The sequence below is a fragment of the Anolis carolinensis genome, chromosome 2 (genome assembly GCF_035594765.1).
Source record: "Anolis carolinensis isolate JA03-04 chromosome 2, rAnoCar3.1.pri, whole genome shotgun sequence".
Taxonomy (NCBI): Eukaryota; Metazoa; Chordata; class Lepidosauria; order Squamata; family Dactyloidae; genus Anolis; species Anolis carolinensis.
In genome coordinates, this window is record NC_085842.1 from 9,787,944 (window position 1) to 9,810,539 (window position 22,596).

At 47.4% G+C, this 22,596-nt stretch overlaps 3 protein-coding genes across 2 annotated transcripts in view; 1 reads left to right on the forward strand and 2 right to left on the reverse strand.

Moving 5' to 3' along the window:
• LOC107983763 (zinc finger protein 239-like) overlaps positions 1-16,760 on the forward strand; it is a 284,070-nt gene extending 267,310 nt beyond the window's left edge. Inside the window, exons 2-3 of the mRNA XM_062973091.1 lie at positions 9,208-9,342; positions 13,231-16,760. Of these exons, the coding sequence (XP_062829161.1) occupies positions 13,522-15,006 (1,485 nt within the window). The 5' untranslated portion in view covers positions 9,208-9,342; positions 13,231-13,521 and the 3' untranslated portion in view covers positions 15,007-16,760. The remainder of the gene's footprint in view (positions 1-9,207; positions 9,343-13,230) is intronic.
• Positions 1-22,596, reverse strand: part of LOC103282416 (zinc finger and SCAN domain-containing protein 2) — a 136,603-nt gene that overhangs the window by 62,247 nt on the left and 51,760 nt on the right.
• LOC134296966 (zinc finger protein 24-like) lies at positions 1,938-7,736 on the reverse strand. Its single transcript, XM_062973181.1, has 2 exons — positions 6,556-7,736; positions 1,938-4,859 (listed from the first exon to the last, which is right to left on the reverse strand). The coding sequence occupies exon 2, from the start codon at positions 4,730-4,732 to the stop codon at positions 4,172-4,174; it is 561 nt and encodes a 186-aa protein (XP_062829251.1). The 5' UTR covers positions 4,733-4,859; positions 6,556-7,736; the 3' UTR covers positions 1,938-4,171.

Below are 22,596 nucleotides of genomic sequence, written 5' to 3' on the forward strand. Positions count from 1 at the left end.
CTACAGCAGGATGTCCCTCCCGCAGAAACCAAGTTTTTGGGTTTGAGAATCTTTTCCCATGTTTTTGTGATGGAATCCATTAGGAAATGGCATTTCTTTCGTTCTTCTTGATTGTTCCTGGCAACTTGCTCCTTTTTAAAGAAAACTGTGGTTTCGTTGTATTTATTACCAAATGAATTTTAGAAGATTATTAGTCAAATCTGTTTGTTAGTAAGTTAGTGTTATACGTATACGAATTAATAGATACCATTATCCTTCACCCCCCTTTCCCGCTACACAGCCTTTCTATGAACTAATGTCTCTTACATGAGGGGTTTGTCCATACTATTTAAAACAGATATAAAACAATCATCTGGTAAAGCACCACATTTTAAAATCTCATTCTTCTTGATCTCTTGTTCAGCCCATTTTTTCTTTTTTTATCTTCCGATCAGCGTTTTTAGTTCCAACTACTCATCGTTTTTTGGACTTCTCCTTTCTTTAATATCTGCTTTCACTACGTCCTGCTTTCACCATTCAAGAATATAATCTCGCTCATTCTTGTTTAAAGGCATTGTGGTCTCTTTCTTGGCCTTTGTTTCCTGTGCGGCATTCAGCATTTGCTTCAGAGGTCTGAACAACCTGTGTCTCCTTGTATATTCCAGCTCTTTTTGAAGAGATTTGGTTTGGCCTCTTCTTCTGGCCCCAGATCTCTTCTGTGGTATCTCCCAACTTAATTGGAGGCTTCTGTTGTTCCAGCTATAATAATAATAATAATAATAATAATAATAATAATAATAATAATAATAATAATAAACAACTTTATTTTTATATCCCGCCCCATCTCCCCGAAGGGACTCGGCGTGGCTCACAACAGGAACAAGCCCGAAACAACAACACAACATATTTGACAGAAACTTAAAACATTCCAACGATACACAAAATAAAATATGGACAATACATTAAAATCCAAGCAGATAAAATCAGAGTAATTAAAAGCAAACCAGCGGGGACAGGTTTCATAAAGTGCTGTTTAATGGAAATAAGTAACAGCGATAAAGTGCCATATGCTTTTAAAACATAAAGTAGTATTCTGATGACAGCTCTATTGGGCCTATTCATTCAAATGCGCTCTGGAACAACCATGTTTTCAATTCCCGGCGGAAAATGGGCAGGGAAGGAGCTAACCTGATCTCCTTAGGGAGAGAGTTCCAGAGCCGGGATGGGGGCCACTGCCGAGAAGGCCCTCTCCCTCCCTCGTCCCCACCAGCCACATTTGAGACAAAGACTCCTCTCGCTCCCGCCTGTCTCAAATGCGGCTGGTGGGGACGAGGGAGGGAGAGGGCCTTCTCGGCAGTGGCCCCCCGGCTCTGGAACTCTCTCCCTAAGGAGATCAGGTTAGCTCCTTCCCTGCCCATTTTCCGCCGGGAATTAAAAACATGGATGTTCCAGAGCGCGTTTGAATGAACAGGCCCAATACAGCTGGCATTAGAATGCTTCTCTCTGTTTTAAGGGCATACGGCACTTTATCACTCATTTCCATGACACAGCACTTTATGAAACCTGTCCCCGCTGGTTTGTTTTTAATTCTATGATTTTATTGCTTGGATTTTAATGTATTTATTATTTATTTTGTGAATCGTTGGAATGTTTTTGGTCAAATGTCTTGTGTTGTTGTTTTCGGGCTTGTCCCTGTTGTAAGCCACCCCGGGTCCCTTTGGGGAGATGGGGCGGGATATAAAAATAAAGTTTATTATTATTATTTATATTATAACAGATTTCATATGCAATAGGGTAACAGTGTAAATCAATGTTTCTCAACCAGGGGGTCGGGACTCCTGGGTAGGTCACGTGGGGGATGTCAGAGGTGTTGTCAAAGACCATCAGAAACACATATTTCTGATGGTCTTAGGAACCCCTTTGGCAGTCCTTGTGAATGTGATCAACAAATTCTCTGGTTAATTGGGGACCATTTTATTTATTTATTTATTTATTTTATTAGACTTGTATACCGCTACTCCCAGTTTGGCTCGGAGCGGTTTACAGAAATAGATTAAAACAATACACTTAGCTTTAAATTAACAATAACAACAATAAAAACAACAATAAAAACAGACATAGCCCCGAGTTTTTCACCCATTGAATGCTTGTCGGAAGAGCAAGGCTACAATCGAGAAGGCTCTCTGCCTAGTAGAAGACAAATGATAAGTCCGTATGTTAGGGACTTCAAGCAAATTTTGGTCTTTGGACCGAAGTAATATCTGGGGTTGGTAGGGGGATAAGCGGGCCCTCAGGTACGCCGGCCCCAAACCATGTAAGGCCTTAAAGGTTAGTACCAGTATCTTGAAAGTAGTCCGGTACTCAATCGGTAGCCAGTGCAGCTGTTGTAGAATTGGGGTGATACGCCACCTCGCCGGCACCCCGGTGAGAAGACGAGCTGCCGCATTTTGCACCAGCTTCAGTTTCCGGATCACTGACAGAGGAAGGCCAATGTAGAGGGTGTTACAGTAGCCGAGCCTCAAGATGACCGTCGCCTGGATCACCGTAGCCAGGTCGTTCCTAGAAAGGTAGGGAGCCAGTCGCCTAGCCTGACGTAGATGGAAAAACGCAGATCTGCTCACAGCAGAGACCTGGGCCTCCATTGTGAGCAGAGGGTCCAATAAAACCCCAAGACTTTTTACAGAAGATGACGGACGCAGTGTCTCGCCATCCAGGGTAGGCAGCTGCATCTCCCCCCCCCCCACCCGGACGGCCCAGCCAAAGGATCTCCGTCTTCGCTGGATTCACCCTCAACCTGCTGGCACGCAACCATCCAGTAACGGCCTCAAGGCACTGATGGAAACTATCGGGTATGGAGTCCGACCGGCCCTCCATCCTCAGAATGAGCTGAGTGTCATCAGCGTACTGGTGGCACTCCAGCCCAAAGCTCCGCACCAGTCGGGCAAGCGGTCGCATATAGATGTTAAATAATAGAGGAGAGAGAATAGCTTCCTGTGGACCCCACAAGTTAGCGGAGACCTCTCGGAAACCATCCCTCCCCTCACCACCCGCTGTCCCTGATTCTGGAGGAAGGAGGACACCCATTTAAGGGGTATCCCCCTAACCCCCGTCATGGCTAGGCGGTGGGTCAATAGATTGTGATCGACCGTATCAAATGCTGCTGTGAGATCCAATAACACAAGCAGCGCTGATCCGCCTTGATCCCTTTGGCAGCGAAGCTGATCTGTGATGGCAACTAGCACAGTCTCCGTCCCGTGCCCCCTACGGAAGCCGGACTGGAAGGGATCAAGTCCGGCTGTGCGATTGAGGAACTGCTGCAACTGTTCCGCTGCTGCCCTCTCAACCACCTTGCCCAGAAACGGAAGATTCGAGACTGGGCGGTAGCTAGGGGGAACCGAACGATCCAAGTCTGGGCTCTTCAGCAGCGGAAATACCATCGCCTCTTTTAAACCCTCTGGAAAAACTCCTTGGTCAAGTGAGCTATTTATTATATTCAACAGAGGTTCACGTAATCCCTCCAGGCAAGATTTTTCTAGCCAGGAGGGACACGGATCGAGGGAGCAGGTGGTCGGCCTAGTTGCAGTCATCTGGTGGCACAAGCTATACCTGGTACTACCCAGATGACAGTCAGAAGCATCATCTTTAGCACATAATTTTAGTTCGAGCCACAACATTGTCTCCTGTGCAAAAGCAAACTTTTGCCTTTATCTACATTAAAACTGCCTTTCTATAAAATACATATTAAGTCCATAAAACATCACACAAAGGACATGAGTTTAAGATATATACCCATCTCAAGGCCAAATGATCCTGCATGTTCACCTTCTGAAGCTCAAACTATGGGTATGCAATCCAAAGCAGGATTTCCACTGGCACAAACCCCCAAAACTCCCAGAAGAGTTCCTTCTCACCCTGCAAGGCGGCAGCCACGTCTCCTTCCCGCTTCAGCTCCTTCTGCCTGAGACTCTGGGTGGTGTCTGGTGGAGATTCCTCTGGTGCAGGGACTTCCATGGAGTTATTATTATGGGCCTGGAAGAGCACAGAGCATTCCAGAAGGAGTTTGGGAAAAGTTCAGAAATATCACAGATCCATAGACCTTTCTTGAAAGAATAACTCTGAGATGGCAACCTAGTTTGGAACCAATGCCCCCCCCCCCTCCCATCATTGTCTATGTTCTATCTTGAGCAGAGCATCAACCAAGCTGACGGTAGAGATGGAGGGGCAGAGCAGGTGGGGAAAGAGGCCGAGGGAGCAGGGCCTTGCTTATCCCCCACATCGGTCCCATCTTGGAAGAAAGGCAGGATGTACGTTCAACCTGTCCATCAGCCCCAAGGTTAGTGAAACCCAGAGGGAATGCTCTCACCTGTCCTTCCTGCTCCTTGTCCTCGGCCCGACTCAGGAGGAAGCCTTCCGCCAGGGCCACCGCCTGGGAACAGGTCTCTGCCCCACACTCTCGGACCCAGCTCCCCATCTCTGGGGGCAGGATGCTCAGGAACTGCTCCAGGGTCACCAGGTCCAGCACCTCGGCCTTGGTGTGCTGCTCTGGCTTCAGCCACTGGCGGCACAGATCGTGGAGACGACTGCAAACCCCTCTGGGTCCTTCACCCTCTTGGTAGGAGGATTGCCTGAAGCGCTGGCGCTGTGTGTCCGAGCTGTCAAGGTCCACACTCAGGGACTCATGTCTGGTTCTTTCCCAGGATTCCCCACTGCCCCCAGGTCCTGCTTCAGGCCCACGTGAGTTGGGTCTCTCCATGTTGGAACCACTCTGATGAAGAACCCAACCGTATCCAAGATGTTTTTCCTCCTCTTCTTTCTTTCAAGGGAAGGAAATCCCTCCACAGGCTCTACTCCGAAATTCTCAGCCCAAAATCACATTTCCTCTGTGAAAGAAAGGCAGAAAGGTTGTGGGACCAGGCTTTTGAGCAATAGTAGCAGCAGAAATGACAACTATATGATCCAAGGTATAATGACAGACCGCGTTTGGACTTGAAATGTATATTTATAAAGGTTTGAATGTAATTTAATTTAAATGGAATTTTGAAATGTGATTGTAGTTGTTTGATATATGTGTTTCATATTGTAAGCAGAACCAATTGCTACAGACAAAAAACAAGCCAACTGGGAAGCTGCATCAATTTCTTCTGAAAGATTTTACAATTGATGAAGAAATTAAAAAACCTATGATTCAGTGGGTGAACAGTCTAGGCTGAGCAATAAGTCCACGAGAATGGGAAGAGCTCTGGTAAAAATGACTAAAATTTACAAGGAGTCACACAATTAAATAAAATTTCAACAAAGTGATACATAGATGGTACATAACTCCAGAAAAACTCTCAAATACACACACACACACATATGATATGTTGGGACTAACGAATTCTGAATAAAAATCCACACAGACATGGAAACTATTCTAGAGTACAAAATCCCATTAAAACCAGAACTTTTTCTACTGGGAAACATCAAGAAAGACTCTTTCTTTATATGACAACAGAAGCAAGAACTGAATACGCAAAACTATGGAAACAACAAGACATGCCAACACCAGAAAACTGGATGACAAAAGGTTTTGAAATGGCCAAATAGGACAAACTAACTTTAGCTGTACAACAAACAAATACACAGAAACTTCCAAGAAGAATGGAAGCCATTCGTTGAATTCACAAAGCAAAGGAAGATGGCCACAACAGGATCTGTTGACTAAAATATTATTAATAGTATACAGTTACATTTTGTACTATTTCTGAACTCTTTATTCAAGAGACTTTGAATAATTGACCTATCAGCACTCTTTGATTAGAACACAAAAGGTTGCGAGCCTTGTTAATTAGGTATTTTAGAGCGACAACATATATATTAATACATATTTGTGTAGTGTTTAAATAAAAGAAGATAACAATGTAACATAGTGAATTCTTACCCACACAATCCTAATTTACTAACTAATGGAATTGATAGTTTAGATCTATATGGCAGTCGTTATGATATGAAATACATACAAAGAACTGGAAAAGAAGGCGGGAAGGAGAGTGGATAGCGTGGGAAGGCAAAGTCCTGAGGACAAGAGTGCATTCGTTTCTGTCACAGAGGACATTTGGATCTTCCAAAACTTTAGACACTGTCTATAATACTAGGGCTTGGGTTAAAGAGATCGATGTGAAAGCTATAACAAAGACAAGGCTTCTCTTCCCCCCTCCACCCCCTTCCTTTTCCTCATGATACAGAAGACATTGATATAGTTCTTTTAAAAAATATAGACACCCCTTGTTATACAGCAGATGCATAATATTCAATATTCAAAACAAGGGAGGTCATTCTCCATCCCTCCATCTCAGGCCTGGAAGGAAGGAGTGAGAGATGGACACACAAATAAAGTTGTTGCTGAGGTGTTCCTGCGAGTATCTTTGTAGATCTTAGGAAACTATTTCTTGATTTAAGGCATTGACATGCTGGCTGATATCCAAACAGGGGATGGGCCAGAGATGTCACTGCCTTGGTCCTTTCATTACAGGCTGCTACTTCCCCACAGATGTCAGATGGTGCCATAATCATAATAATAATAATAATACTAAATACCATTTCATTTCTAGACTGCCCTCTCTCCCCAGAGGGACTCAACAGTATCATTTCTCCAGTGGTGTGGGGCGCAGACATCCTGTGAGGGTGCGGCATGTCTCATGAAGAGCCACGTCCACTGTTTGAACGTGGTGAGATGTCTTCCCCACTGGGCCTGTGAATTCAGCAGCAGAGGAGCCAAGCGCCTGTCTTTCCAGGGCCTGGTTGGGATCCCCAGGTTGTGCCAGTCAGCTTTTGTACCATGTGATTTCTACCACCCACTTTTGGCTTGAGAGTCAAGCAGGGCTTCTTGTTGATTGCTGTCTTGTATATTGTTCCTGTTTTGTATGGGATCTTTCTGTGAGCCACGCCGAGTCCCCTCTGGGGGAGATGGTGGCAGGATACAAATATTGTTGTTGTTGTTGTTGTTGTTGTTCTCCCTTTGTCTGCATGTCCCTCTGTTGTGAATGTCCATGCCAGCTGATCCCTGGGGGCCCCTCCCTTTCCGAGCGCCCTTCCTTCCTTCCTTCCTTCCTTCTCTTGGTCTGTTGACCTCCCTTCCCCAGTCCCTTGCTCTCTCTCTCTCTCTCTCTCTCTCTCTCTCTCTCTCTCTCCCCGCAGTCTTGAGGTGGAGGTGAAGGTGAGGCCTGCGGGGCCTGAGGGGAGGCCTTCTGGGAGTTGGAGTCCAAAACCCCGCCCCGGAGGGAGGCCCGGAGCTTGCCCAGGCCTGGCTGAGAGAGAGAGAGAGAGAGAGAGAGAGAGAGAGAGAGAGCGGTGGTGGCCTGTGTTCCCAGGGAGAGAACGAGAGAGGAAGGCCCGCCTGGGAGTGGGCCAGGCCCGGGCCCTCCTCGGCCTCCCCTCCCTCCCTCCCTCCCTCCCTTGGGCCTTGGCTCCTCTTGGGCCCTCGGGAGGAGGCCTGGCAACGAGACTCACCAGGACTGACGAGGCGGAGGACGAGGCCGCAGGCTCGGGCTCGGAGGGAAGGAAGGAAGGAAGGAAGGAAGGAAGGAAGGAAGGAAGGAAGGAAGGAAGGAAGGAAGGAGGCAGGCCCCGCCCCTCCCCGCCCCTCCCCCCTCGCTCCCGGCTCAGGCCTCGGCCTTCCCAACGGTCACTCAGCCCGTCACATGACCCGCGGGCGGGAAGGCCAGGGCGAGGCTGCCCGGAGACTGGTGACGCGGAGAGACCAGGCCGATCCCCATTGGCCCATTTATGGAAGGACCCTTCACGGCCCAAGGGCGAGGGGAGGGGAGGGGGCGTTCCTGCCCGGAGACCGATGACGCGCGAGAGGAAGGCGGGTTCCCATTGGCGGACCGTGAAGCGAAGGGGGGAAGGCGGGGGGGGGGGAGAAGCGCCTAGTTCCCTCAGGCGAAGCCCCGCCTTCCACCCTTTCCTGTGAGCGCCCTTCGAGGAAGAGGGAGGAGGAGGAGGAGGAGGAGGAGGAGGAGGAGGAGGAGGAGGAGGAGGAGGAGGAGGCCTTTCGGGAGAGAGAGAGAGAGAGAGAGGAGGAGGTCAGGGGCAGCTGGGTGAGGGTTCGGGGTCCCTGCTGACGGGCCTCCCTTCCCCGTCCGGCCTTGGCCTGTCTGTCTGTCCCGGGGAGGCTGCGGCCTGCTCGGCCCTCCAGGCCCTCTGCGCATGCGCCTTCCAAAACAGGGCAGCCAGGTTGCTGACACCCCCCCCCCCCCCTCCACTGACTGACAGCCTGTCACTGGGCACAAGGCTGGTGATGGCCTTTCAAGCCCTGGATGGTTCAGGTCCAGACTGTTTGGCTGATCCCATCTCATGGGCTACGCTTTTGGGATGTTGTGTTTTAGAGGCACTGATGTATTAATTCCTTGGGATTGGAATGCATTTGATTGTATATTGTTGGGATTGGTCCCCATAGAAACCACCCCAAGTCCCCTCGCAGAGATGGCGCGGGATACAAAAATAAAGTTGTTGTTATTATTATTATTTGAAACATAACAAGATGAGTCCACAGCAGACACTCTGCTGGCTGTCTTGGATCACACGTCGGACACTTCCCCAATGTCTAGGACTGTGTGATGTATCGGCGAGTAATGCGTGCCTCTCCCAATAAGGTGGCCTTCTGCAGCTGGCAGAGGGTAATTTTGTCAGCGCCGATTGTGTTTAAGTGCAGGCCAAGGTTTTTAGCCACTGCACCCACTGGGACCACCTTGACTGGCTTGTGCCAGAGTCCTTGTAATTCGATCTTTAAATCCTCATATCACGTCAGCTTTTCTAGTTGTTTCTCCTCAATCCTGCTGTCACCTGGGATGACAATATTGACAGTCCATACTTTTTTTTAACACGATCGTGAGGTCAGGGGTCTTGTGCTCCAAAACCCTGTCTGTCTGAATTCGGAAGTCCCAGAGTAGCTTGACATGTTCATTCTCTGTAACGTTTTCGGGCTTGTGATTCCACCAGTTCTTTGTTGCAGGCAGATGGTATTTGTGGCACAAGTTCCAATTAATCATCTGAGCAACGGTGTTCTGCCTCTGCTTGTAGTCTGTCTGTGCAATCTTTCTGCAGCAGCTGAGGGTGTGATCTATTGTTTCATCTGTTTATTATTATTATTATTATTATTATTATTATGGAGCTCCTGATCTGCTGAACTGCTGTTGTTGCTGCTTTTCCCTTTTTGACGGCTTTGTCCTTTTTTGGAAATGGCAACAGACGCATAACCCGGACACCTCCCTCGGCAGAGAGGGCCGTCCTGCGGAAAGAAGGGCGTCTGCAGGGAGGGATTGGCGGAGGCCGTGCAGAAGAAGCTCCAGGCCGAAGTGGAGAAGGACCAGCAGGTGCCAAAAGGTGAGGCGGACGTGGGAGTGGCATGGGTATCTTTAGCTGAGAGGGAAAGAAAGGCCGAGGGGACAGGAGAGCCAATATGGGGAAGGATGTCCCACTGAGGAGAAAAGGGCAAGTTTTTCCTGCTACTCTGGAGACTAAAATGGAAAGCAGTTGATTCACATTGTGGGAAAGAAGCTTCCAACTAAACATTGGGAAGCATTTCTGGATGGCAAGAGCAGTTCAGCCATGGAAGCCTGGTCCCTTCTCAGGAGCCTCCCTTCCCAAGCCCTGGCCTTCCACTTCCGGGGACTCCATGTCCCAGAATCCCTGATCTTGGGCCAAGGCAGCTGAGGCTTCTGGGTGCTAAAGTCCAAGAAATCCCAGAGGAATAGAGTTTGGGAATCCCTGCTCAAGAGAGTGGAGGGAATAATGATAATAATAGTAATAGTAATAACTTTATTTCTAACCCTCCCTCTCTCCCCAAAGGGAATGGCTCTCTTGGACTACAACGCCCAGAAACCCTCCTGGCATGAGGGTTGGAGGAACCTGGGAGTTGTATCCCAAGACAAATATCTCCCAAGTCCTTGAGGAGGAGGCGGGGGAGGGGGAGGCGGCAGCCTTGGCCTAGGACTGAGACACGAGGAATCCCCGAAGCCAGAGGGTTGGGAGAGACCCCAAGGGCCACCCAGCCCCACCACCTTCTGCCAGGCAGGGAAACACAATCCAAATCCTCCCGACAGATCTCCATCCAGCCTCTGACTAAATCCTCCAAAGAAGGAGCTCCCACCAGACTCTGAGGCAGAGAGTTCCCCTGCTGAACAGCTCTTCTTCTTGCCCTCAGGAAGTCCTTCCTCGTGTTTGGGAGGAATCCCTTTTCTTGCCGTTTGACCTCCTGGCTCCGTTGTCCCTTAGTCTCCAGAGCAACAGAAAGGAAGCCTTTCCCCCTCCTCTTCCTCACCAATGGGACATCTTTTTGGATTTTGAAACATGCCTGCAGTCAAATCTGGATGACTGACAGAACTTGGAGGACTCTCCTCAAAAATAAAACTTGACAAGCCTAGCAAATATAGTCACATAGTGTAAATGTACACAGAATAAACACTTCAAACAGCTCAGACCTTATTAAGTGGTCAGATGGTGTCCAATTGAGATCAATTCCAGTATCTAGACAGGATTTAATATATCTAGACAATGATACATATCGAGTCGTATTAGTCTTCCTCCTCTCAGTAGGCCAGAGTGCATAGATGTGTTTTTAGTTTGAAGGCAAGGAGGGAGGGGGCAGTTTTTCGTTCTTTTGGGAGGGATTTCCAGAGGAGGGGAGGAGCACGGAGAAGGCCCCCTTTCTCGTTCCCACCAGCCGTGCTTGAGACGGGGGTGGGACTGAGAGCAGGGCCTCCTCCGCAGATCGCAGTGCTCGAGCCGGTTTGTAAACAGGGACGCGATTCTGCAAATAGTCTGCATCTCCGTTTACAAACCGGTTCGAGCACTGCGATCCTAAACTCAACAAGCTCTATGAGGTATGACGAGCCAGATGAGAGCCCGAGTCTCTTCTGGTGTGGGAGAATCAGCCATCTACAAAGATGTTGCCAAGGGGAAGCCGAACACTTGATGAACCAACATAGTATATTATTTGAGAACACAGAAATGTTGGATTACTCTGACAACTACCATGTCAGACTACACAGAAAAGCCATTGAAATCCACAAGCATGTGGACAATTTCAACAGAAAGGAGAAAACCATGAAATTGAACACAATCTGGCTACCAGTATGAAAAAAGACTCTAAAATCAGTAAATAAAAATCAACACTCAAAAAATGAGAATTGCAGGCATGAAACAATGGGTCAGCTAACACCTCCCAACAAAGGATTCCCCCAGGCAGAAAGCAGGCAGGCTTTGAAAATGAAATTCAGTGTCAATCAAGGTGGCCAGCTGCAACATTCATACTTGCCTCAGGCAGACAAGAGTTCTTTCTCCCACCCTTGTCATTACACAGATATATAAACCCCACGTGCCTAGTTTCCAACAGACCTCCATTATGAAAACGGGTGCCTTTTGGGAGATTGGAATGGAGTGATTTCACCAAAGAAAGACAAACTCTCGGGGAGGGGGATGCAAAGAATATACTGTATATACGCAAGTATAAGCCTCTCCTCCTTTCCCGTGCAGCGCACGCCTTCCTCTCCTCGGCACTCGTCTTTCCCACTTTTCTTTATTCGTATACACACTGCATTTCCCCCAAAATGTATAGTTAAAATAAACTATGGTGATTATTGGAAGAATATATAAGCACATTTACATTGAAGAAGCTTAGAATAATAATTTAATCACAGTTGGAAAGTCTTAAATTGCAGTTGTATGTAAATATTCAAAAACATTTAACCTTCTGATGCCTCCATTAATCTAATTTTATTGCTATCTATTTTTATTTTGAAATGTACCAGTACCTGCTGCATTTCCCACCCCGTCTTATACTTGAGTCAATAGTTTTTCCCAGTTTTTTGTGTTAAATTAGGTGCCTCGGCTTTTACTCGAGTATATACAGTACACAATTTTCAGAAAGACAAAATACTTTCTCTAGAATGGAAAAGATATGGATATCTGCCAAACTCAAAACCTGTTCAAAAGACAGAACTCCTACCCAAAACTATCTCAGATCATAATCCAGTGACTCTAGTAATTAAAAAGAAAGTAAAAAATGGCCCTTCCCCATTTCGGCCCATTTCGGCACATGTTGCGCTTTGCCTGGGTTCTATGAATTAGACTCCAGTGTTAATATTGTATGTTTTATGTTGATTTAACTATTGTTTTTACTGTAATTGATGTTTTTATTGGATAACTGTTTTATTGCTGTGTTTTGATATTTGATTGTTTTATCGGGCAAGGCCCCATGTAAGCCGCCCCGAGTTCCTTCGGGGAGATGGGGCGGGTATAAAAATAAAGTTATTATTATTATTATTATTAAAAACACTTAGATGGCAGCTGAATGAATCACTACTGCAAAAGGAGGACGTAATTGAGAATTTGAAAGAAAAACTGAAAGAATATTTGGAATTTAATTTAAATCAAGTTACAGATATTCAAACAGTATGGGATGCCAGTACAGCTTATATTAGAGGATACTTTATAAAATGCAACACTGAAATGAGAAAGAATAGACAGAAATATTTTCAGATAATTTCAGATGATATTAAAAAAAGAAGAGGAGTTAAAGAAAAATCCTTTGAATTCAAACATTCTAACTCAGATAAAACTCCTACAAAAGCAATTATTGTGTTACTAGTTAATGAATTGGAAACTAAAATAAAGAATGCAAAAAAAAATATTTTGAATCAGCTAACAAACCAAGGAAATAGTTAGCATATACGTTGAGGAAAGAAAGCCCAAAAATGTAATTGTCAATTCTTTATTTATGTATTTATTTATTTATGACATTTCTACCCCGCCTTTCTCTACCCTGAAGGGGACTTACTGTTAAGATACAACATGAGGATAAAATATTAATAGATGATATCAATATTCAACAGGCTTTAAAACATTATTACATTAATTTATATAAGGCTGACCACATATCTCTACAAGACATTGAGAATAATTTAATTCAGCGAAAGATGCCAAAAATAAATGTTCACAGTTCACAGCCTGTTATGCCTTCAGCTTTGCTGCATTGTTGGATTTTAATCGGTAGGGTTGGATTTTATTTTGTGCAGAGTATCTTTGCGCACTGTCCCCTTTGGACCTGAGGAGGGATAGTTTGTTGTTAGGCAAGTGTTAAAGCATTTCTCACCAGGCAATGGGCTCACCCTCTTCCCCTGGGTTTGTTACAGCACGAGACTTGTTTTTCATGTTCCATGAGATCTTTCTCTGTTCAACTCCTGAAGAGATTTTCCCCTCATTTGTCTGCAGGTAACTTCTGAAAAAGCTCTGCAAAGAATACGTTGTGAGAGCTTTGCCCAAGGAGTGCTCTAAGTCTAAAGGGACTTCAAAATACACAGCAATGACAACAAGAAAAAATAAGTAGTAAAAATATATTTCAAGCTACAAACCTATGCAGTTAAGAGGAGGAAATAAGATTGTGCTGAAAAAAGAGAGGCTTGGGAAAGCGAGCAGAAGGCTACAGCAATACAAAGACTGTGCTGCTCAGGAGGTTATATCTGTGAACGCCTGGCATAATATTTGAATTATAAATATAAAAGAATGGCAAGTCCTCTACCTCCCTATCCTAGATCACACACAGGGGAGAAGTTACATCAGTGTCTGGAATGTGGGAAACAATTTGATTGCAAAAGTTCTCTTACTGTACATGAACGGACCCACACAGGGGAGAAGCCATATGAATGTGTGGAATGTGGAAAGAGCTTCAGTCGGAGTGACAAATTACGTTCCCATCAAAGGACCCACACAGGGGAGAAACCCTATAAATGCATAGAATGTGGAGAAAGCTTCAGTCGGAGTGACAGTCTACGTTCCCATCAAAGGACCCACACAGGGGAGAAGCCATATAAATGCATGGAATGTGGAGAAAACTTCAGTCACAGTGGCAGTCTATGTTCCCATCAAAGGACCCACACAGGGGAGAAGCCCTCTAAATGCATGGAATGTGGAGAAAACTTCAGTCACAGTGGCAGTCTACGTTCCCATCAAAGGAAGCACACAGGGGAGAAGCCCTATAAATGCATAGAATGTGGAGAAAATTTCAGTCGGAGTGACAGTCTACGTTCCCATCAAAGGAAGCACACAGGGGAGAAGCCATATAAATGCATAGAATGTGGAGAAAGCTTCAGTCAAAGTGGCAGTCTACGTTCCCATCAAAAGACCCACACAGGGGAGAAGCCACATAAATGCGTAGAATGCGGAAAGAGCTTCAGTCACAGTGGCAATCTACGTTCCCATCAAAGGACTCACATAGGGGAGAAGCCATATGAATGTGTGGAATGTGGAAAGAGCTTCAGTCGGAGTGACAAATTACGTTCCCATCAAAGGACCCACACAGGGGAGAAACCCTATAAATGCATAGAATGTGGAGAAAGCTTCAGTCGGAGTGACAGTCTACGTTCCCATCAAAGGACCCACACAGGGGAGAAGCCATATAAATGCATGGAATGTGGAGAAAACTTCAGTCACAGTGGCAGTCTACGTTCCCATCAAAGGAAGCACACAGGGGAGAAGCCCTATAAATGCATAGAATGTGGAGAAAGCTTCAGTCGGAGTTACAGTCTACGTTCCCATCAAAGGAAGCACACAGGGGAGAAGCCATATAAATGCATAGAATGTGGAGAAAGCTTCAGTCAAAGTGGCAGTCTACGTTCCCATCAAAGGACCCACACAGGGGAGAAGCCATATAAATGCATAGAATGTGGAAAGAGCTTCAGTCAGAGTGACAAGCTACGTTCCCATCAAAGGACCCACACAGGGGAGAAACCCTATAAATGCATAGAATGTGGAGAAAGCTTCAGTCGGAGTGACAGTCTACGTTCCCATCAAAGGACCCACACAGGTGAGAAGCCATATAAATGCATAGAATGTGGAGAAAGCTTCAGTCAGAGTGGACATCTACGTTCCCATCAAAGGACCCACACAGGGGAGAAGCCATATAAATGCATAGAATGTGGAGAAAGCCTCAGTCAGAGTGGCAGTCTATGTTCCCATCAAAGGACCCACACAGAGGAGAAGTCACCTTAATGCACGGAATAGGAACAGAGCTTTAGAAAAAGTTCAGCATACAGTAGACATCACAGAACTCATGTACCTCTAGAGGAGACGGGCCTTTGAGTTTCCGAATCTATAAAAACACATTGGAAGGAAAGAGGAAGGCCAGCACCTTGCTCTCTCTCCACCATGAATCGGAGTTTGTGTGGCCTTGGTTGACGGCTACTGGGAGCAGGTGTCACTCAGAATGGCAGCAAGCTTGGAAGGGGTTCACCTAACCTCCTCCGCAAAGAGACCCATCGCAGGCTTCTAGGATGATGTGTGAAGGTTTGCTGAAATGAGCAGCAGCAGAGATCTCTGGATTAAAGGGTTCTGAAAAAGAATAGCTCTTTGGTTGCAGATAACGTCATATCTTCATACTCCTGCCTTATTTCTTGGCTCTTCTGCATTCAATGGCATCAATTGTTTCCCATGCATGTGTACTGTATGTACTGTGATCTGTCCTGAGTCCCTTGGTTGAAATTTTGGGTGCTAGCCCTGTACTTTTAACCCTTTTCTGGACTTTGTTGTATCCTGAATCATTGACTCTAAATTCTGGACTGACGTCTAGGTTTCGTATATGGACTTGGACTTTGTTTGTATCCCTGACTTTCTGGCTTGACTTTGGGACTCTAAATTCGGTTTGTACTCTTGATTTCTTGGTTGTTGTTTTATCAACTCAGCTGAATGAACTCCTGGCATGTGACTGTTGGGACTGTGACCTTGGTTCTTGTTAATTTTCACTCCTGACCTGTATCTGCAGTACTCAACTTGTCCGCAATAATTGGACTCTTGACCTGCACTTGTATTCATTGTTCCTTCAACTGTGTTGCTCCAATTATTTTAGCTCAGTGGCTCCCAACCTTTTTTTAAACTAGGGATCATTTGACAAGGGACCACTCTCCAAAATTAGTACCAGAAGGGTTATAAATCAGTTTTTGGTCAACTTTAGATTTGGTTTGGTTATTTGGAGTGATGATTCAGAAAATTGCATTGGATAGACCACGTCAGCTCTCATTCCTGATATGCCATCCAGTTAGTCGTCATCTGCTCGCCCACAGAAAACCATATTTAATAATCCTCAGGACTATAAGAGGGTTTCGCGAGACCAGTCACTCTCATTGTAATGCTGTAGTAACTGTGAGGCTGTGAACCCTATTTTAGTTCTTGCGGACCACTGGTGGTCCATGGACCCCAGGTTGGGAACCACTGTTTTAGCTGGACTGAAGACTTTAGTTTTCCTATAAAATAATATGGTCTTGGCTTGTCTTGTGTTTGTTTAATAAACCTCAGACTTTATACCGAGAGAGCCCTGGAACATGAGACCATCAGCCTTGCTTTGTGTGTACTTATCCCTGTGTAGAGTGAAACCCTTTCTGGATATGAGACTGTTCAATCCCCACCTTTGGCAAAGGGTCCATTAGGACACACAGTATCCCTCCCCAACTGCAGAGAATGGAAGACAAAAAATGACTACAACGACTGATGAAGATTCATGAATCCGTTGAGATGGACATATTAACTACATTGATGAAGTATAGAACCGCATTGAAAGGAAATAAGAGTAAATAGAGATACAAATCATATAGTGAGTGAGTTTTGTAAATTAGCATTTGATGTCAGTTAGTTTTGTTCTTATTGTGCAAGGTGTGTGTCCTTGTTCCCTTTATATTTGTTAAATAGTCCTTTTTAAAAAAAAATGTACCAAAATTATTATTTGTATAAAATATTGTTTTTAAATACCAAAATTGTAATTTGTGTAAACCTAGTGGTGCCCAGGTGAGTTGAAAAAAGCATTTGTTGGCTGGGTTATTTGTCGACTGGGTTCAAGGCTCTCTGGCTAAGGGTGAACTACAACTCCCATATGCAAATGGCAGTCACCCCAAACCCTGCCAGTATTCAGTCGGCCATGTTGGGTTTGTGGGCCATGTTTGGTCGAGAACTGTAGTCGGGTGGGTTTGGTGCTCTCTGGATGGGCATGAACCACGACTCCCATATTGCAAAGTCAATCGCCCCAAACCCTGCCAGTATTCAGTCCTATTGCAAGAAAGAAAACTACAAATCAATCTGAAGTTACACCTCTAGCAACTCAATGCGTACATATAACAATAACAATAATAATGATAATAATAATAATTTTATTTCTTACTTGCCTCTCCTTGCAATTCGAGGGAGGTTACAACACAATTTTAAAAACACAAACATTGTCAAAATTCAACAAAGATATATATATATATATAAAACTAACTATAAAAGATCTACATTAAAATTGCCTTTCTATAAAATACATATTAAAGTCCATAAAACATCATACAAAGGACACAAGTTTAAAATATATACCCCTCTCAAGGCCTTAAATGCTGAACCTCGGATGCTGAACCAGTGCCTGGCCGCTGTGGCAGACTGGATGAGGAGGAACAAGCTGAGGATCAATCCTGACAAGACAGAGGCCCTCCTGGTCAGTCGCTCGTCGGATCGGGGTATTGGGTGGCAGCCTGTGCTGGACGGGGTTGCACTCCCCCTGAAATCACAGGTCCGTAGTTTGGGGGTCCTCCTGGACTCAGTGTTGACGCTTGAGGCTCAGGTGTCGGCGGTGGCCGGGAGGGCCTTTGCACAACTCAAACCTGTGCGCCAACTGCGACCATACCTCGTGAAGTCTGACTTGACCACGGTGGTGCATGCCTTAGTTACCTCTAGACTGGACTACTGTAATGCGCTCTACGTGGGGCTTCCCTTGAAGACGGCTCGGAAATTACAACTGGTCCAACGCTCGGCTGCCAGATTAATAACGGGGGCAAGTTACAGGGAGAGATCCACTCCCTTGTTTAAGGAGCTCCACTGGCTGCCGTTCATCTTCCGGTCCCAATTCAAGGTGCAGACCATCATCTATAAAGCCCTAAACGGTTTGGGACCCACCTACCTCCGTGACCGTATCTCCCTCCATAAACCTGCCCGATCTTTACGATCATCCGGGGAGGCCCTTTTATCACCACTGTCTATATCCCAGGCCCGCCTTGTGAGTACAAGGGAGAGGGCCTTTTCTGCTGTGGCCCCCCGACTATGGAACTCACTGCCTACTGAAAGTCAGATCAGACTTCTCGAGGTACGGTCGCAGCTGGCGCACAAGTTTTAGTTGTGCAAAGGTCCTCCCGGCCACGGCCGACACCTGGGCCTCAAGCGTCAGCCCCGAATCCAGGAGGACCCCCAAGCTGCAATGGACCTGCGCCTTCAGGGGGAGTGCGACCCCGTCCAGCACAGGTTGCCACCCAATACCCCGATCAGACTTACGACTGACCTGGAGGACCTCTGTCTTGTCGGAATTAAGTCTCAGTTTGTTCACCCTCATCCAGGCCAACACAGCGGCCAGGCACTGATCCAATATCCGAGGGGCTTCCTTGGAGTTTGGTGGAAAGGAGTAGTAGAGTTGGGTGTCATCCGCGTAGAGATGGCACCGCACTCCAATACTCCGGATGACCTCTCCCAGCGGTTTCATGTAGATGTTAAAAAGCATGGGGGACAGAATGGAACCTTGCAGGACCCCACAGGTCAAAGGCCAGGGGTCCGAGCAGGTGTCCCCCAGCTTCACCATCTGGGAACGGCCCTCCAGGAAGGACTGGAGCCACTGCAGAGCGGAACCCCCAAGGCCCATCCCGGAGAGACGTCCCAGAAGGAGACCATGGTCGATGGTCTCGAAAGCCGCTGAGATGTCCAAGAGAACCAGCAGGGTCACACTCCCCTGTCCAGCTCCCTGCGGAGGTCACCCACCAAGGCGACCAGAGCTGTCTCCAGGCCTGAAGCCAGACTGTGATTGGATAAGCGAGTGTTGGATAAGTGAGACTCTACTGTATATGGCAGTCGTTATAATGAGGGAAGAGGAAACTGCCAGTCCCGTCAGACCTACATTTCAAGTTCCCAAGCGACACATTATGAAGCGGGGAAACCTCACCGAGCGGAGGCGGAGAGAGGAGGCTGCTTCCCCGACATGACCCGTCCACGCAGAGGTGCCTCCCGCTCCTTGGCCTGGCCCCCCCTTCTCCGCTTCAGCAGCCTGCCTGCGATGAGGAGCGGGCCAGGAGAGTCCGACCCAGAGGCGGGAAGGCGCCGGCGAGTCTTCCTGGAGACGGGTGACGCGGAGAGACGAGGCCGATTCCGATTGGCCGATCCCTTAGTGACCGTTAACGGCAGAAGGGCGGAGCGGGGGGCAGGGCGGGGGCGTTCCTGCCCGGAGACCGATGACGCCAGAGAGGAAGGCGGATTCTCATTGGCGGACGCTGGGCGTTGAGAGGAAGGAAAGAAGGGGCGTGTCTGTCCGCTTCTGTCTCTCCGCTTCTCTCGGGCCCCGCCCCTCTGTGGGAATCCTGCCCGCGGCCGCCATGTTTCTTGAGGGCGGAAGTCCTGCGAGAGGCGGGGAGACTCGGGGTGGGCGGGGCCGGGCGGCGCTCTTTTCTACCAGCGCCTTCGAGGGAAGGAAAGAAGGAAGGAGGCCTTTCGGAGAGAGAGAGAGAGAGAGAGGAGGGGGTGAGTGGGACTCTGCGCCGAGATGACGCCGCTCTGAGAGGAAGGCGGATTCTCATTGGGCGTTGGGAGGAAAGGAAAGAAGGGGCGTGTCTCTCCGCCTGCCTCTCCGTCTCGGGCCCCGCCCCTCTGTGGGTCTCCTGCCCGCGGCCGACATGTTTCTTGAGGGCGGAAGTGCAGCGAGAGGCGGGAACACTGGGGGGGGAGGGGCCGGGCGGCGCTCTTTCCTGTCAGAAGGAAGGAAGGAAAGAAGGAAGGAGGCCTTTCGGGGGGGGGGAGAGAGAGAGAGAGAGAGAGAGAGGTGAGTGGGGGGAGGGATGGGGGGCCTCTGCCCTCAGGCCTCCCTCCCTTCCTTCCTTCCTCCCTCCCTCCCTCCCTTCCTCCCTTCCTCCCTTCCTTCCTCCCTCCCTTCCTCCCTTCCTCCCTTCCTCCCTCCCTTCCTCCCTCCCTTCCTTCCTCCTGATAACCGTCGCCCCCGCTTTCAAATTGATTTGAAAACGCTGCAGAGAGTTCCATAGATTACTCTCCAAAAGAACGGAGCGGGACCGCAACAGACTATTATTAAAAGACCTTTTTTCCTTCATTTTCCTCTTCCCTGAACTATGTAACAAATCCCCCCAATAAAAGTAGCATTTATTTTAACAATAACACTCTCTATCTGGTTATTTTGTATCTTTTCTCTGACTCCTTTCCTTTGCATGCAATCTCTCTCTCCCTCCTGTCCCTTTAAACTCCGGTTGAGGTTTCCCTGCCATAGATTAACATGGCGGTCGATATAAATTGGCTCATATCTCTATCAAAATTACCCCTAGAACGCTCCTCTTTTAGTCCTAACCCTTTCTAAGGCTCCTGACTCGAAGACAACCAGCAGAACCAGAATCGGTCCAGTTTTCGGCACCTCATCAGCTGACTGTCAAACGGGACCGACAGCTCCTTTCAAGCCAAGCAGCTGCCTTATCCCGGGTTTTCCTCTCCCCGCGACTCGCGGAATGGTTTTCCCTAGCCCCTTTCTGTGAATTGGGGATGGGGGGATCGCTCCCTCGCGGGGGAGACATAGTTCTCCAAGGACCCTCACCCTCTACAGCTGCCAGGGGGTGACAGACGGGTGCACTCCACGTTTCATGCATACTTTTGTGATTTTATGAAAGAGAAGAACACTCTTCCCCACACCCACCCCTGGAACTTATGAAATCCTATACCTCCAAAGACTTACTAACCCATATGTGCCCCTTCCCCATGCCATCTCTATGAATTCCTTATGAACTCTTTCTCCTCATGTATTTGTGAATTTTCATATTCTATGTACTTGGACACACTCATGACTCGCTGTGTATGAATTTCAAATCGTTGGGCTAACTTCATGAATTGTGAAATCATGCTGCTTGAACCCCACTTCTATATTGGATTCCCCAGATGTTGTGAACTTCGTCCTTATCAAATGTTTTCTATTGCTTATTTCTATTGTTTATATCATTCATGATTCCCCTTTATGCAATGTCACCCACCTTTATGGATTCTCCTTTATCTCCTTTATCTACCTATCTGCCTATATGTATTTATACTCTTTGGGATCCCCGGAAAATATGTGTTTTTCCCAGCTGGGTTTATATTCCAACTTTATTTTTAATTTTCATTTTATCCCATATAATTGACAGATCATGAAATCAAATGGGAAATATTATGACCCCAACCTGAACTCTAGCCCCATGACTCAGACCTCCCTTCCCAAAAACAAAGGATAATCTGCCACAGTTTAATCCCATCTCATTCCGATCGCATGGACAATATAGGGCGAGTCACCAAAACTCCTAAAGGTGACTCGCCCCCAAGGCAAACATTGTCACATCTCAGGCCAGGACGCCGCAGGAAGGCACCCTGTGGGGCCGTCAATGATGGCTCATCACCACCCATCACCACTTCCTGTCTGACACCCCAAAGACATATCTAAAATCTGCGAACGTGACAGGGCCCCGGACATCCTTGATGGGTGTCATTAATTCCTTTAGAAATTGGCTGGGCCAGAATTAATCCGATGTTTCCTGTCCGGTCACCGCATTGTTTCTATAGCTCCCGCCTCCTCCTCTCTGATTGGCCCGAGGGGGGACAAAAAACGGCTCCCCATTGGGCCAGCAGGGCAAGGCGGGAAACGAAAGCCCGCCTCGTTCAACCTCTCAGCCTATCCGCGATCAGATGGGCAGGGAAGCGGGGCGGGAAATTCAAAGGGCTGTCAGACCGAAACACTGTATAAATATGACTTTATTTGAAACATATGTTACGCTAGTAGATTGAATGATCGCTATTAGCGTCCTTTTCAGCTGAATTGCTCAATAAAACTCCTTGGCGGATTTTCCTTCAACTTGGCGGACCTTCTTCATTCCAGGCTTCAGGTTGTATTGCGGCTTATATTCTTCTTTTGGCTTCGCCAAGGTCCGTTCCCTCAGGACCGGATCGGCTCTCTCCTTAAGGGACCCGATCCCCCAGAAACGCGGTCGATAACATAATTTGGCTTTACCACGAAGGGACTTGCTTGGAAGTTCCAAAAATCAATTTTTTTTAGGCTAAAAATTCCAAGCGGCGACCTTGGTCCAGATATTCTGGGACAGGTTGGGGAGAGAAACGGCTGCAAGGAGGGCCCTCCGACCAACAATTTGACCTCATTTCACATCCAAATTTCCCTGGCAGCCCCTTTCTCTCTCTAGATCTGACTCAGGGTACTGAACAAAGGAGCCAGATAGGAGGAAGCAGATTTTTAGCTCCTCGAAGGAAAAACGCCAACGTGAAACAGGGGACGCCCTGTAAAAATAAAAGGGAACCGGCCCCGTTGTTAAGACCCAGGTGGGCGGAGTTCTGGAGGTATTGCACTTCGGATCAGGGCTCGGTAACAAATTCCTGGTGAAACGCGGGAACATCTGGCGCCCGGTGGTGTGTGAGAACAGTCTGGCTTGTCTAGGATCGTGGGGTAGGGGAACGATTGTGTTCCCGGGGCACCTGCGGATCCCACGAACGCCAGCCATTCAGCCTTGGTGTAGGGAGAACTCTTGAAAGGACGAGTTGCATCCAGCCGGTGGG